The sequence below is a fragment of the Maylandia zebra genome, linkage group LG7 (genome assembly GCF_041146795.1).
Source record: "Maylandia zebra isolate NMK-2024a linkage group LG7, Mzebra_GT3a, whole genome shotgun sequence".
Taxonomy (NCBI): Eukaryota; Metazoa; Chordata; class Actinopteri; order Cichliformes; family Cichlidae; genus Maylandia; species Maylandia zebra.
This window is the reverse complement of record NC_135173.1, coordinates 21,493,266-21,508,868: the sequence shown is the minus strand read 5'-3', so window position 1 is coordinate 21,508,868 and position 15,603 is coordinate 21,493,266. Positions and strand designations below refer to the sequence as shown.

At 39.5% G+C, this 15,603-nt stretch overlaps 1 protein-coding gene across 1 annotated transcript; it reads left to right on the top strand.

Moving 5' to 3' along the window:
- Positions 1–64: 64 nt before the first annotated feature.
- LOC101472800 (catalase) lies at positions 65–11,645 on the top strand. The gene is made up of 13 exons (XM_004570289.6): positions 65–222; positions 3,723–3,894; positions 4,791–4,901; positions 5,948–6,078; positions 6,472–6,576; positions 6,784–6,909; positions 6,993–7,184; positions 7,371–7,523; positions 7,611–7,749; positions 8,233–8,363; positions 8,777–8,884; positions 9,115–9,198; positions 10,222–11,645. The coding sequence occupies exons 1-13, from the start codon at positions 157–159 to the stop codon at positions 10,285–10,287; spliced, it is 1,584 nt and encodes a 527-aa protein (XP_004570346.3). The 5' UTR covers positions 65–156; the 3' UTR covers positions 10,288–11,645.
- The last annotated feature ends 3,958 nt before the right edge of the window (positions 11,646–15,603 follow it).

The window sequence follows — 15,603 nt, the reverse complement described above, 5'->3', positions numbered from 1 at the left end:
CAACTTTGTTTGCTACTCCGTGAGCAAATCAGTATCGAGGGGCGTAAGAGGGGCGGGACCATCGCAGGCAAGGTCCAAGAAGAAATGTTCTTTTCTGGAGTCAGGATAAAGAGTTTTATTCCGAATAGTGTGTGGTCTAAACGCTGAGCTGTCGAGATGGCTGACAACAGAGATAAAGCTACCGACCAAATGAAGACATGGAAGGCGAATAGGGGCTCTCAGGTCTATACATTCGGTTTGATCGATTTTTTTTTGGTTTTGCGCGGTGATGAATTGGAAATGGGCGATTTAAGCTAGCTTTTCGAGAGACCTATCGTTCAGTAGACGATTATATTCAGACATATAACTTTGTTTTGTAAAGGGCTTACTTGCTAGCATTACTGTTTCATTGTTTTTAGCCAACGTTCTTCAAAGAAATCGAGTAGGTGACTACACATCTGAGACATTTTGGGCACTAAAAAAACAAACACGCGAACCAGCCGTGAAAGAGATGTCGTCTGAACAGCACATAGTAATTGTTATGATAGTAAGATAATAGTAAGATAGACACATGCCAAACTGCACCGTTGTATACACGTGTTACTTTTTATGCTTAACACAGTTTGCATTTTTTAACTCCTCATTCAAAATCGCCATCATGTGTTGTTAGTTTGATTAATTAATTCAAATTCAAATTCAAATTTTTATTTGTCACGTACACAGTCATACACCGTACGATATGTAGTGAAATGCTTGGACAACTGCTCGTGACCTAAAGAGAACAAAAAAGGAAAAGGCTATGAATAAGATAGGAAATAAATATGAAAAATTAAAAAGGGTAAATTTAACTAGGAAGGAATAAAATATAAATTAAGGTTAAAAATGAAATAACTGTACAACACACTGGGAAAGAATAAGATAAAATATATAAATTAAATTGAAAATAAAATAACTGTACAACAAAATACACAATATAGAACTATCCGGTTGTTCAGTGATGACGCGACGGATCCTACTTCCGGGTCTAAAGTAGTCTGCGTTTAATATCCGGTTGTTCAGTGATGACGCGACGGATCCTACTTCCGGGTCTAAAGTAGTCTGCGTTTAATATGGCTTTTGTGTTGTTAACATGTTTAATGTTATGTATTTTCTTCTATTTGATCTCAAAAAGCTCCTAAAACAGTCAGTGATCCCTGTTGATCTCCCTCGGCTTTTATTACCGCTAATCATTTATTTAAGCTCAGTTTTTAAAACCTTAGGATGTAACTACAGCCCAGCCCATGCAGTAGTATATGAATGACTAACCTCGTATTGTGGATGGATTATCTCAGTTGTTCTCCTGGCTGAAGTTTGGTCCTTTTACAGCATCCTGCCATGCGATTACATTTGTTCCTGACCACTGTTGAAAACAAGCAGTTCTTTGAATCTTTGGGCTGAAGGAAGGACAATACTCGGTGTATATATGCTCAATCAACAATCATTTATTTCGGTACAATTCACAATAAGAGCATTACAACGTCCGGACGGGAGAGATGCCTGCAGAGGTTCGACAGCATGTCTCAAAATGGTGGCAACTTTCACAGACTTTTATAGCTAATCCTGGCCCCCCTCCTTGTCATAAAAGCTGCATCTTCACATGTTTTTCTAATTCTTAGTGAGCCTGGCTCCTGACCTTGCCTCCCTGTCTTTCTGTGTGAAACTGGAAGGGGGGTGAAGAATGTGGTTTTATCTCTTCTGCCCAGACACCTAGTCTCCCTCTTATGGCCTTCTTCACATGATTCAGCAGTAAAACATTCTCAAGAAGACAGTGTCAGACATTCACAGCTGATCAAGGATACAGAGTAATGCACATTTTGTCTAATAAACTACAAATGATTATGTTTCTTTTATTCAAGAGTATAATAGAGACTAAACTACATAGATAGCACACCATTAGAACTAAAGGATAATATATGGCCTGCAGCTGTTAAGCTAATTTACTACCTTGACTACTGGTCATAAAATGGCATATGTTTAACTACTTGTCATTAACACCACCGAGAACACTCACGGTAACTTTTATCGAGTGGAAAAAAAGTTAGCTTGTTTATATTATGCTAACGTAGCTGTGTCGCTAGTGGTCACGCAGCACATCATTATATACCAGCTAGCCCAACTTCAGTAACCCTACAAACGTCACTGCTGTTTAGTTTTCTGTCTTCATTTATGCTGGAAGTGATAACAGAGCTGTACGTTTTAATTTGTTTCCAAAACCCCGCAGTCAGGACATGCTATATTGTATTTAGATAGAAGCTAGCGAGCTAACTCCCTACTAACTTCTAACTCCTTTAAATGTCATAAATTCCGTTTTCATGGATGCCTGGATGTTAAACTCAATTGTTACACCTGGTAGAGCAAAACACTGATCATTTTATTAAAGATGAAAGACTTTAGACAGTTTTTCAACTCTCAGTAATGCCATATGATCGTTTGATATATGGACCTGCAGCAGAGTTTAGACCCAGACACGGCTAGTGACGTCAGACTGAACAACCGGATATAAGAATGTATGAACAAAATACACAAGAAGTATAAATAAATATATACACAATAACAGCAGCAGTGATTTAAGTGATGAAGTGAAAACAATGTCCAGAATGTCCAGTGTGTGTGTAAGAACTATATGTGTGGGTCAGTACTGTGTGGTGGTGTGATTGTGATTGAGAGACCGTATCGCCTGCGGGAAGAAGCTCCTCCTCAGTCTCTCTGTGTTGGTCTTCAGGGAGCGGAATCGCTTCCCTGACCTCAACAGAGAGAACAGTCTGTTGTTGGGATGGCTGAGGTCCTTCACGATCTTCCTGGCCTTGGTCCAGCACCGCCTGCTGTAGATTGAGTGCAGGTCAGGGAGCTCGGAGCGGATGGTGCGCTCAGCTGACCGCACAACCCTCTGTAGAGCTCGTCTGTCCTGCATGGTGCTGTTCCCGAACCAGGTTAAGATGTTTCCCGTCAGGATGCTCTCTATGGTGCACGAGTAAAAGTTCCTGAGCACCTTGGAGGGCAGTTGGAAGTCTCTCAAGCGTCTGAGGTGGTAGAGACGCTGACGGGCCTTTTTCACCACGGAGTTGATGTGGCAGGACCATGACAGGTCCTGCGTGATGTGAACTCCGAGGTATTTGAAGCTGTCCACTCTCTCCACTGGGCACTCGTTGATGACAGGGGTCTGGTAGTTCCTCTCCTGCTTAGTGCTGAAGTCCACTATCAGCTCCTTTGTCTTATTGACGTTTAGAAGGAGGTTGTTCCTCTGGCACCAGTTCTCCAGATTCCTAATCTCCTTCAGGTAGGCCGTCTCGTTGTTATCAGAGATCAGGCCCACCACGACGGTGTCGTCAGCAAACTTGATGATGGTGGTGGAGCTGGTAGTGGCCACGCAGTCATATGTGTACAGAGAGTACAGCAGGGGGCTCAGAACACACCCCTGGGGGGCTCCAGTGCTGAGAGTGGTGGAGGCTGAGACATGTCCGCCCATCCTTACTGCCTGTGGTCTGCCAGTTAGGAAGTTAGTTAGGATTAATTAAGTAATTAACCAACTGCACCGATTTTGTTTCTTTACTGGAATCATCCGGTTAAAGTAGCAGAAAAGGACAGTTGTCATGTATTAGTGTTCTTGTAGTCTTTCTTCAAGATGTATATATTTAATGCTTTTTCTGTTTTTGTATGTGTGTTGTGTTGTTTGTGTGTTTTGTTTTTAATGTGTCTATTATTAGAAACCAGATGTGCTGACCACAGGCGGTGGCCATCCAGTGGGAGACAAATTGAACTTGCAGACTGCAGGGCCAAGAGGGCCGCTGCTGGTTCAAGATGTTGTCTTCACAGATGAGATGGCCCACTTTGACCGTGAGCGAATCCCAGAGAGAGTGGTCCATGCCAAAGGGGCAGGTAAGGCATTGTGCTGCTATCATGCACTCAACATTTTTTTGCTTTGAGGTCAGTAAGACAGCAAGACGTTTCATGCCCACACTTAGAACTAAGGATTGTGGCCAGATATACAATCACAATATATTTATTTCATTTTGATCCGATAATAATACTCAAATATGGAAAACAGTGGAGTGCCCGTGTCAGGGCCTGTACCTGCCTCAAGTGGACGAGTTTAAGTATCTTGGGGTCTTGTTCATGGGAGAGGGGAGCAAGAGCTCAGCAGACAGATTGGTGCTGCGGCTGCAGTAAAGTAGACCCTGTACCCATTCGTCGTGGTGAAGAGAGAGCTGTGCGTACCCGTTGAGCTGCGTTGTCACCCGCACCTATGGTCACGAGTTTTGAGTATTTGGACATTTAACATGAACTAGAATGCCACAAATACAGAGTTACTAAGTTGTGTATTCAGCTCCTGACACCAAAGATTGTCGGTGTTTAAAAGGTATTAACAGCAGCTATGTGGTGCAGTTATTTCTGAGATAAAGCAGTGGCCAAGAATCAAGAATTGTATTCTGGTGCAGGCAGATGGCTACAAATGACTGCATTAAAGTACAAAGTTAAACAAAACAACCAATAAAGTGGTCTAAAAGGAAATGTGGATCCTGCTTATTTGTGGATTAACTCTGAACAATTGTTAATCTTTACAGGCTTTACAGATCAGGGTTTCAGACTTTGGACAGACATTGAACGAGTTGTTTGTTGGCCTACGAGCAAACTAAGACCCAAACAACTTGGGTCTTATATTTGTCCTCATGATAAATAAAGTAAATACAAGAACTCGAAATTTGTGAAGCTTATATTAGCAGACATGTCTTTTAAAATCTGTATTTATTTTTATTTTTTTCTCCATTATTCAGGGGCATTTGGCTACTTTGAGGTCACTCATGACATCACTCGCTACTGCAAAGCCAAAGTGTTTGAGCATGTTGGCAAGACTACACCAATTGCTGTCCGCTTCTCCACTGTGGGTAAGAACGCCTTGTTCGCCTTGGTTACAGATTTGCTTAGTGGGGGGGAGGGGGGGGGGGGGTGTGTGTGTGTTTATTCTTCCCTGTTTACACAGTTTTTGATGTGATAGTTTGGACTTGCTGTTGAAATCTATAGTAGCACCACTGGACTGCACTCTAGGTCCTTACACTCATTGATATTTGCAGGTAGCAGGAGAGGGACAGCTCAGCTTCGGACAGTGCTGGGGTTTTAGCTAGCAGCTTAAATTGATGTAACTAAGAACCATCAGTGGCTTTCAGGCGATTCTTAATGGGGAAAAATGTTCCATATCCACAGAGCTCTGACATAGTGGCCTAAAGATTGTGTTGCTTTCCATGTTTTTGTGGCCTGGGGATCACCGAGGGTTTGCTACATCACAAATATACACCACTTCTTCACAGTCCTGCATCTGCTTTCAGCATATTTTATATTTCAATTAAAAAAACAATATATATTATTCAGAATTGTGCATGGGATGGAGTTTGCCTCAGAACTTTGACTATACTTATATTTAAACTGTCAGGACAGTTTAAATATGAAACAGGTATGTTTATAAATATACTCCTGGATTATAGGAGCCCTTAATCTTCTCACAACATGTTCATGTCTGCTGAAGACAGTTATGAAATGCTTTCATAGGAAAATAATATGGACAATTAAAACATTATATTGAATGTTTCAGAAAAATGCAACAATAGAAGATGATGATAATGATTTACTGCTGAAAAGGTTTTTGGTATGAGTTGCAAAACAAACTTTTAAATGCAAAGTGTGAGTAAAAGTGGTTATTTGTTAAAGGAGTGTTCATTGTAAGAAGCTGGCGATGTGATGGTAAGTGGTGTACTTACCATCTTGATTTGTGTGACACCGGAAGGGACATTAAAGGTAACTTTCAACAATGCTACTGGCTGTAAGGTGCAGATGGTACACACTGCCTCCAAATTTAGTTTAAAATAGTCAACCATATTACGTCATTGATTTTTGAGGAGTTGCTGTCTTTTGGTTTGTTTGTTTTTTAATATCCCAGCTGGAGAGGCTGGGTCTGCAGACACTGTGCGTGACCCTCGAGGTTTTGCAGTCAAGTTTTACACTGAAGATGGCAACTGGGACCTGACGGGCAACAATACCCCAATTTTCTTCATCAGGGATGCCATGCTGGTGAGTGGGTGTAGGGACGCATGTGTCTGGGCAGACCGTAATGGTTCAGATTTTTATAATTTTGTGTCAGAGAGTTGTAGTGTTACAGCAGTACTTTATTTTTTTAATTTATTTATTTTTTAACATGTAAATAATTCTTCCAGGAACAGATTGTAGATCTAGTTTCATAAGTGGATGATTTTTCAGTTTTGTATCTTGTTTTCTTTGTTTTTACATTAAATATCTAACATGGGGTGTTTACACTCTTAGTTTAACTCAAAGTTATAAAAGCCAAGCTTGTTATTCCTAATGTAAGATATTTAAGACCAGAGACGCATTCCTCACAACACCTGTGCTAATATCAGTCAAGTGTACATTGTCTTATATTAATGTCCCATCCTTAATTTCGTGCAGTTCCCATCCTTCGTCCATTCCCAGAAGCGCAATCCCCAAACCCACATGAAAGACCCTGACATGGTGTGGGACTTCTGGAGTTTGAGGCCCGAGAGTCTGCATCAGGTAGATGCTGCTGAGCCTGATACTGAAAAGTCTAGTATATTATGTCATGTCAGCTGAGGTGTTTCTAAAATACACATTTAGGATAAAGAATATTTTCAAGTAAGTAAGTCTTTCTGTGCACTGTTGCTTGCTGTCTTTATACTTGTAGTCATTATTGACAGAAACTCTTGTAGTTGTTTTCATGGTCTCGTCTTGTCTCCTGTGCAGGTGTCTTTCTTGTTCAGCGATCGAGGTTTGCCTGATGGCCACCGTCACATGAATGGCTACGGCTCTCACACCTTCAAACTGGTCAATGCCGATGGTGAACGTGTCTACTGCAAATTCCACTATAAGGTCTGCCTGAGGTCAGCTTTATTAGCTGTTATGTTGTGTGTTCTGCCATCTCTGACTTCATTTTTTTAAAATAAATTTTTTAGACGGATCAAGGAATAAAGAATTTGACGGTGGAAGAGGCAGACCGCCTGGCAGCCACCAACCCAGATTATGGAATTGCAGACCTGTTCAATGCTATTGCTAATGGAAACTACCCATCCTGGACCTTTTACATCCAGGTCATGACCTTTGAGCAGGCTGAGAAGTTCCGGTTCAACCCGTTTGATCTTACAAAGGTACTGCAGTTCTGCACAACAGAAAACATCCGAGTTATAAAGTAATACGTGACATAAATGTGCAGTGACTCGGTAACTTGTTTTCCAAAAACGTCCATATTATCACAGGTTGTCTCTAAATAATGACGTGCTCATTTGAAAATCACAGATGACTTTTGTGATTTGTAAATTTTATTCGCGGTGCAGGTTTGGTCACATAAAGAATACCCACTGATCCCTGTGGGCAAACTGGTTCTGAACAGGAACCCAGTCAACTACTTTGCAGAGGTGGAGCAGGCGGCCTTTGACCCAAGCAACATGCCACCAGGCATCGAGCCCAGCCCTGACAAGATGCTGCAGGTGACATTATGGCAGATTTGACAAGCTGGGGGGAATGAAGAAAAGCTAGGTTGGTATTGAGCTCTGTCCTCCATGTTCTTTGTCTAGGGTCGCCTCTTCTCCTACCCAGACACGCATCGTCACCGGCTGGGAGCAAACTACCTGCAGATCCCTGTCAACTGCCCCTTCAGGGCTCGTGTGGCCAACTACCAGCGTGATGGTCCGATGTGCATGCATGACAACCAAGGTGAGACGTGATCAGGTCTGGTACCTGTGTCTCAGAAATGAATCTTGAGTAATCCTGGAATTTTAATCCAGGTAGTGTTACAGTTTATTTATACTGAGTTCTTAACTGTTATTTTTAACTGTTATTATACACGTGACATATACACAAGTGCATGTCACCTTTGAAGCAGACGATCAGTGATGGTGTTTTAAAAAATCTTAGTGATCCAAAAACACCCTTATTATATAAAATAATTAGAAATAATTTTATAACATGGGCATTACATGCATAACCACAGTCATCTACATTGTGCACAAAATGTAAAAACTAGCGATAAAACATTAATTTTATCGCTACATTTCATGCATTGTACAGTGGTAGATGTGTGAATAACGTATGTCATCACTATAGTCACTGATTATGGTTTTCCACAAACATCTGGTCTTTGTTCATTTTTTTTCTTTTTCCTTCACTGCCTCACCAGTGTTTTTGTTTGACCACCAGGTGGCGCTCCAAACTACTACCCTAACAGCTTCAGTGCCCCAGAGACTCAGCCTCAGTTTATGGAGTCCAAGTTCCAAGTGTCTGCAGATGTTGCTCGTTACAACAGCTCAGATGAAGACAATGTCACACAGGTAATGATGATTTAACAGGATCTGTAGGCGTGTGACACAGAGTGTCTGAGGCCCAGGCAATTTCAGATTTGATAATATTAAAAAGCTGCATAAATCTGTATTTAATATGAACAGTGGATCGAATGATAAGATGAAATTGTTGCTCATTTTTTAAAGGGTAATGGAAATATGTAGATTTAGTTTTAGTGGCTTTTTCTTCCTGTTACTGCACTCTGGTTTCTGGTTTCTTCGGCCTCATCTTGGAAGGAACTATAGTCAAAGCTAATTCTTACTAGTAATAAACAGAAAGTGTAATAGGATGGGTTTTTTTATTTTTTTTTAAAAGACTTGAAATCAAGTTGATGCTTCTGAGTCAAAATCTGTTTCTGATTAGTTCCTTTTTCCTCTGGAGAATAAACCTGTGTTTTTTGCAGGTTCGCACCTTCTACACTCAGGTCCTGAATGAGGAGGAGCGACAGAGACTTTGCCAGAACTTGGCAGGGTTTCTAAAAGGAGCCCAGCTCTTCATCCAGAAACGCATGGTGAGTCCAAGCACTACAGTCTCTCACTTTGCTGTCGCTCATAGTTTGTGCTTTTTGGAATGTGAGGTTTCAGGAAAGATGTTGTGCTTATTGATAAATGTAATCTAAAACGCTACAATAGCATTTACTGAATGTTTATTCTTCATGGCTTATAGGAGATGGAGAGAATGTGTTTTTTAAAGAACCTGCTATCCTCCAGGACTGTAATGTTTTTCTTCTGTGTCTTGCAGGTCGAGAATTTGAAGGCTGTGCATCCAGACTATGGAAACAGAGTTGAGACTCTTCTCAAGAAGTACAATGCAGAGGCCAAGAAGGTATGTATGTATGTATATGTTTGTATATATGTGCTCCAATTTCCACTGGGACCACTGTTATCTTCACCCTTCACATTTTCTCGAGCTCTTCTCTGAGCCCTTGGTATTTCTCGAGCTTCTCGTGTTCATCCTGAACTATGGTGATGGCACTCACTAATCCCCGGCTTCCTCCACTTAGCATACAGTATCAGGGTGCTGGACTTGGGGTGAAACCCTCCATGCATGGTCAGGAGCTTCCTGGTCTTGATGTCAGTGGCTTCTATCTCCACCTTTGGCCAACTACTAGTATTTTTTTTTCTTTTTTACTTACTGTGCTAAGTGTCTTCTTTTTACTTTATATTTTATACTTTTACTACGTTTACTTGGTTATTATGTTACTATTCTTCATCTTGTTTTATTGCTGCTGGCCTCTGTGAGCCACCAAACAAATTTCGTTGTATAACTACAATGACAATAAAGTGCTTTAACTCTTATTATCCCAGCAGGGTACCTGATCACGGACAGGGCATAGGTGTTGTTCTTAACGTTCAGCTGACTCCTCATGACTTGCTTGACGCTCTAACCCATGTGCCTTTTCATGTTAGCTGGACAGGAGCTTCCATGTGGTGCTGAGCCTGGTTATTAGTTGGTAGTTGTATGGGACTGTTACCTTCTGGAGGTCCTTGGGGATCATCACTGTCTAGCCTTCGTTAGCTATTCTGGGTCTCTCTCGTTGACTAGTAGCTGGTTCATTTGTACTGCTAGACACTCATTTAGTCGGCTTCTTTAGCCAGTAGGCATGAATCGTATCAGGGCTTGGTGTTGTCCAACTTTTCACACTGGAGTCTCTTTCTTGGATGTCTACCACCGTAATGAATACTGGACCCTGTTCAGGGAGGTTGCTGTAGTCTCTTAGATACACTGGTTACTGAGCATTGTTGTTATGTGTTGTGTCCTTCTCCTGTTGTTGTTTTTTTTTTGTTTGTTTTGTTTTTTGTATCTGATCTCATTTGTGTTTTGTTTGTTTACTCTGTCCCTTTTCAGGATGCCATTTTGCACGTTTACAGCCGTCCTGGAGCCTCAGCCATCACCGCCTCATCTAAGATGTGATGCCTTAAATTTCAAAAGATGCACCTGTGTGATAACTGTTAACTAAAATGGACCATTATTCGAGCCATCAGAAAAGGTTCAGAATACTAGCAGTCTAGTTTTTAAATGTTTTGGCTAATTGGTTTTTAATTTAGTTTTTCCAAGCAGTTTATTTCTAATAATTCTCAGCAGCACTTGCATTTTTCTTGTTATCTACAACATAACAAGGTTGAGATAAAGTCGCCATGATTCTACTGCAGTGTTTTTGAGCTTTGAATAGTTATTGTTAGATCAATCAAGTTTAATATGCATTTAAGAGCATTTTATTCCATTTAATTTTGATTTGATTGCATTAAGTTCATTTACTAAACCAGTCTTAGCTAATTCCTCAGAGTGTGTATACTACTAAACTACAATGCTTGAAAATTTAAAAAGCATTGTAACTTTAAAAGAAATCTGTTCACTTGTTAAAAATTATGTTTGGTATCTGCTTTAATGTCAAATCTCGGTTTAAGCTGGTAAAACATCTGGAGTTTTTATGAACCACAGGTTTGCTGCTGCTTTATTTCCCAGAATGAGCAATGATCTGTTGTGGTTACTAGTAGGGCTGTGCGATATGACCAAAATCTCATATTCCGATATAAGACATTTATCGTCCTGATAACGATATAAATCACAAACTATACATTTTTAGACATAAGTTTTAACGGCCACCATTTTCTTTCATAGTTTGAGTCTAAGGTTTGTTTTTTTAGCGCTTGACGGCTCTTTTTTTGCTTCTCATCCATAAACTATCTGCAGACTCTTTCCCGTGATTCAGTTTATTTTGAAAAGTCTCAACAGGATGTTGAGCTTTATTGTGAAAGGTTTGTGTGGAAAACAAACAAGCGGACAGCGGAGCCACGCGATGGTTTTACCGTCATTGTTGCTAACGACAACACATAAAAGCAGGTGCTTGTCTTGTCCGTCCGTAGTGTGGTTATATTAAATATAAGAGAAAGAGAGAACTTTAAGAAATGGTTATATCCACTACAGTGACCATCAAAACGATGAAATAATATTGCTGTAAACAGTTTATTTTACGACACCACGAAACAAACGATAGCGTAATAGGAAACGATAGACGTTTTTATATCGTCATGTGATATATATCGTTATATTGAACAGCCCTAGTTACTACTTCTTCATATTTGGCTGAACCACTGGTGAATGTTATTGTGGTATGTGGCAATATGCTACCAAGAAGTAATATTAACTAAGATAGTCTTTTGTGGCTTTCATATGCAAAGCCTACAACTAACAATGGAGTTGAACTTTATCTGAGATCTATTCTGTGCCTGCAGTAAGGAATTTGTAATTAAAAGTTTATCATTTGTCTACTTTTGTCTTCCATTCTTTAAAGAAATGGCAAGTGATCGATTGATTTCCATGCTACCTTTAGTTGCAACCTTTAGTTGGGAAACAGTTATGTTCAGACTCATTATTTTACATTATCTCACATGGAGGTTGTGATGTTAGAAGGTAAATTACATTGTTCTGTACAGATAAAGCTGGAAAAGTCAATAACAAATTTCAATTCAATTTTTCAATTAGACAGCTTAGTGCAGGCTTCCAATCCCTTTATACAAGGCAGTGCATGAGATGCTGTAGCATTTAATCCAAACTGGCATTTCAATTTGGCTCTCTTATCTTTGTCAGATTTGGTTACCACTGTCTCCCAAAGCCACCACTTGGTGTAAATTGACAAGACCTGTTAGCTGTTTGAGGTTCCAACTTAAAACATTAGTGTGTGAGGGTGTAAAGTAGTAACTTAGGTGGAGTGAGTGGGAGCGACACACATGAGCCAGCTACTAACTAGAAGAATCTCTGAATTTAAAAATGTGTGATTAAATAAAAGAATGTTATACTGGATGCATTGTGATTGACAAAGATTGACGTTTAAAGACAAAGTAAAAGAAAGTAATCCCATATAACTGTATTAAAAGGCATTATGCTAAATATAATGTTCTTGTGAGAAGGGGCTAATAAAATGTAATTGAAGAAAGATTCCATAAAGCGAATGAAACATGAAGTAAATGTTCATGTGTAATGGATATGGAAGCCCGTTTCCGCCACTAAGTATCCATAACTTGAAATTTCGAGTTTTGTTTTTTTTTTTTTGGAAATTTTGACTTATTAACTCGACATTTGGAGAAACATAACTCAAAATTTCAAGTTACTTTTCTCAAAATTTCTAGTTAATAACTCAAAACCGATCAACAAATTGGCGCTTTCGCGAGTACGTTTGCTGATAGTAACTTTAGAGAAAGAGAGAACTTTAAGAAATTAATATATCCACTACAGTGACCATCAAAACGATGAAAAAATATTGCTGTAAACAGTTTATTTTACGACACCACGGAACAAACGATAGCGTAATAGGAAATGATAGACGTTTTTATATCGTCATCCGATATATATCGTTATATTGAACAGCCCTAGTTACTACTTCCTCATAGCGTCCTCATAACGCCATCGGATTCAGCTAATAACACAAGGATTTCATCATTTTTGAAGTCACGCTGAAAATACTCAGCAATCTGTGCATTCATGACTGGATTTAATACTGGTAGCTTAGCTGTAGCATTTGTAGCTCAGGGCTTCAGCTTCCGGTTAACAAGGAAATGACGTCATTCACGTAGATTGGCAGCGCTAACTCAAAATTTCAAGTTACTTTTCCTCAAAATTTTGAGTTAATAAGTCGAAATTTTGAGAAAATAATTTTGACTTATTAGTCATCTAAAAGAGTTTTCCTAAAAAACGAATTAGGCAAACAAGCAAAGCAAAAGGGAGCAGAATTCAGGTTTTTGTGAAAGGCCAAAATCAGGCAGGAGGAAAACTGGGAAAAAAATGCTCCAAAGCTCAAAGCAAAAATCTGGCTTGGTCATAGTGGACAGTGGGATATGAAACATCAGATGCAGAAGTGATGCAGCAGTGGGAAGACAGGACAGATGTGAGGACCAGATAACAAAGCAAGCAGCAGCCATAGCTGTGTTAATGTAATGTAGAGAACACGTTGTGTTGTGTTCAGAGATGGGCAGTAATGCGTTACTGTAATCTGATTACTTTTTTCAAGTAACGAGTAAAGTAAGGGATTACTATTGCAAAAACGTCTCATTCTGTCTCATTCTGCAAATGACAGTGACGTAAGCGAGTGCGACGGTCGTAACAACAGCTGTGTGCAGATCAACAATGGATCACATATCGATTGTGGGAGAGAGTATGAGCGTGCAGCGTTTAAAGCGTGGAAGTACTGACCTTACTTTGAGTTTGATTCCATAAAAAGTGACAAAAACATTAGCGTCCATCGTGCGTGGGAAGAAAACTTATTTTTACAGCGAAAAAACCCCCCTAAACTTCCAAGCAAGCACCGAGTGCGCTATGACGTAATGGGAAACTCACAGAGAAACTCGCGGATTCTTCAACTGACCGCGGCACACCTGCACCAGGGTAAACCTCCGCCTACCGCGGTCCTGCTTTACAGGTGAAAATAGAGCAACAGGACCGCTGAGTCTTTGACTTTATTTATTTTCTGCTGTGTTTTACTTGCATCTATTTGAAAGAGTGAGTGTAAACACAAAAAATATTTTATTTTATTTTATGTGCTGGAATGTGTAGACTAATTTATTCAAGTCAGAGAATGTTGCATATAATTAAATTTTTGCTTGATGCATAAAGTTAAAAGATTAAAACTGATAAAACAAGTGAAAAAAAAGAGACTTTTCCATTTGATTACATTTTGTATGATGGATTATGTAGAAAAAGTAGAATTGGGCTGAAAGATCTATCGCTTTATCACCTCTTCAGGTTGTAAATCGTGTTTTTAAAAAGTAACTAAGTAACTAAGTAATTAATTACTTTTGAAAATAAGTAATCAGTAAAGTAACGGGATTACTTTTTTGGGGAAGTAATCAGTAATTAGTTACTGATTACTTTTTTCAAGTAACTTGACCAACACTGGTTGTGCTGAGATGTTCCTCATTAGCTGGCTATAAAGTGTAAATGTGTGATAGGGTCTTTTTTGATTCATGTTTTTTGACTGCTAAAAGAGCGAGTTAGCTGGAGGACTGAAACTAAATGAAACATGAAAGCACAGCTAGTCAGATGGCTAATTAGCACTTAGTGCTGAGATGGTTGAACTTAAGATAAAATTTGCTTATTTTCAAGAGGGAATAACGTGGCATTGGAAGCCTTCCTGCTCAGTGAGGGCAGGTTTGGATTACTTGAAATGTTTTTAAGATTTCCGACCTGTATGAATTTTAGAGCGAGACAGTGATACGCCCCTCCAGAGGAGACACTCGATCCTGCAGCTTGACAAACCAGTTCTTTCCTGTCCATTGGAAGAGCCCCTTTCATGTGCTTAAATGGACAGTCCCCTGAGAGCTGCAGTCGGAAGGTTGATTTCACATCTTTTACTGTCTTTAGTGTCTCCAATGGGCAAGTCTTTTTTTTTTTTTTAAACAAGCAGTTACCACAACAGATGTACAATAATTATCTCACTCTTAAGAATAGTGCTTTAAAGTCATTGTGTCATTTGATGAGCAAGATAATACGATGACATATTCTGCACTGTTTTCTTTTTCTCAAATAACTTTTTTGTCATTTAATGGAGTACACAACTTCTGTTGGAGTGTAACATACACTTACCAGCCAGTTTAAACAGTAGATGTTTAACTGTATCTAATCAGCCAATCAGTGCATTTAGACACAGACAAGATGTCCTGCTGAAGTTCAAACTGAGCATCAGAATGGGGAAGAAAGGTGATTCAAAGAACTCTGAACTCTGGTCTGTTTATTTTAGAAACTGCGGCTCTATTGACATTTCCCAATACAACCATTTGTGGGGTGCACAGACCTTCTTAAAAAGGTAAAACATCCTGTTAGCAGCTGTTGTCTGGGTGAAACAGCTTTGTTCGTGTCAGAGGTGAGAGGAGAATGGCCAAGACTACTTTAAGCTGATAGAAAGGCAACAGTAAGGTATTGCAAATAACCACCAGTTCAACCCGATATCATGGCAAAAAATATAATAGACACTCTGGCCCACTCTTTGCATTTTATGCTTTGCCTCTCCAAACTGAAAGGAATATGCATGCAGGAGTTGCATTACCAGCAGGGGGAGATTTATTTATTTAAGTCGGTAGTGACCACAAAAAAACGTATAAAGTACATTTCAAGGTCCTTAGTAATCAGAAACAATTAAACTAGGTTGCTAATATGTATATACATATAAATGTGTAAATATCTCTTTAAAACGCTTTCCTGTGATTATTTTCATGTTGAATTTCAATAAAATATCTC

Excerpts from the sequence above, each read along its gene's own strand:
- LOC101472800 (XM_004570289.6), top strand. The coding sequence starts at position 157 with ATGGCTGACAACAGAGATAAAGCTACCGACCAAATGAAGACATGGAAG. Across the intron at positions 3,895-4,790 it reads GGTCCATGCCAAAGGGGCAG|GGGCATTTGGCTACTTTGAG; the intron begins GTAAGGCATTGT and ends TCCATTATTCAG. Across the intron at positions 7,524-7,610 it reads GCCCTGACAAGATGCTGCAG|GGTCGCCTCTTCTCCTACCC; the intron begins GTGACATTATGG and ends TTCTTTGTCTAG.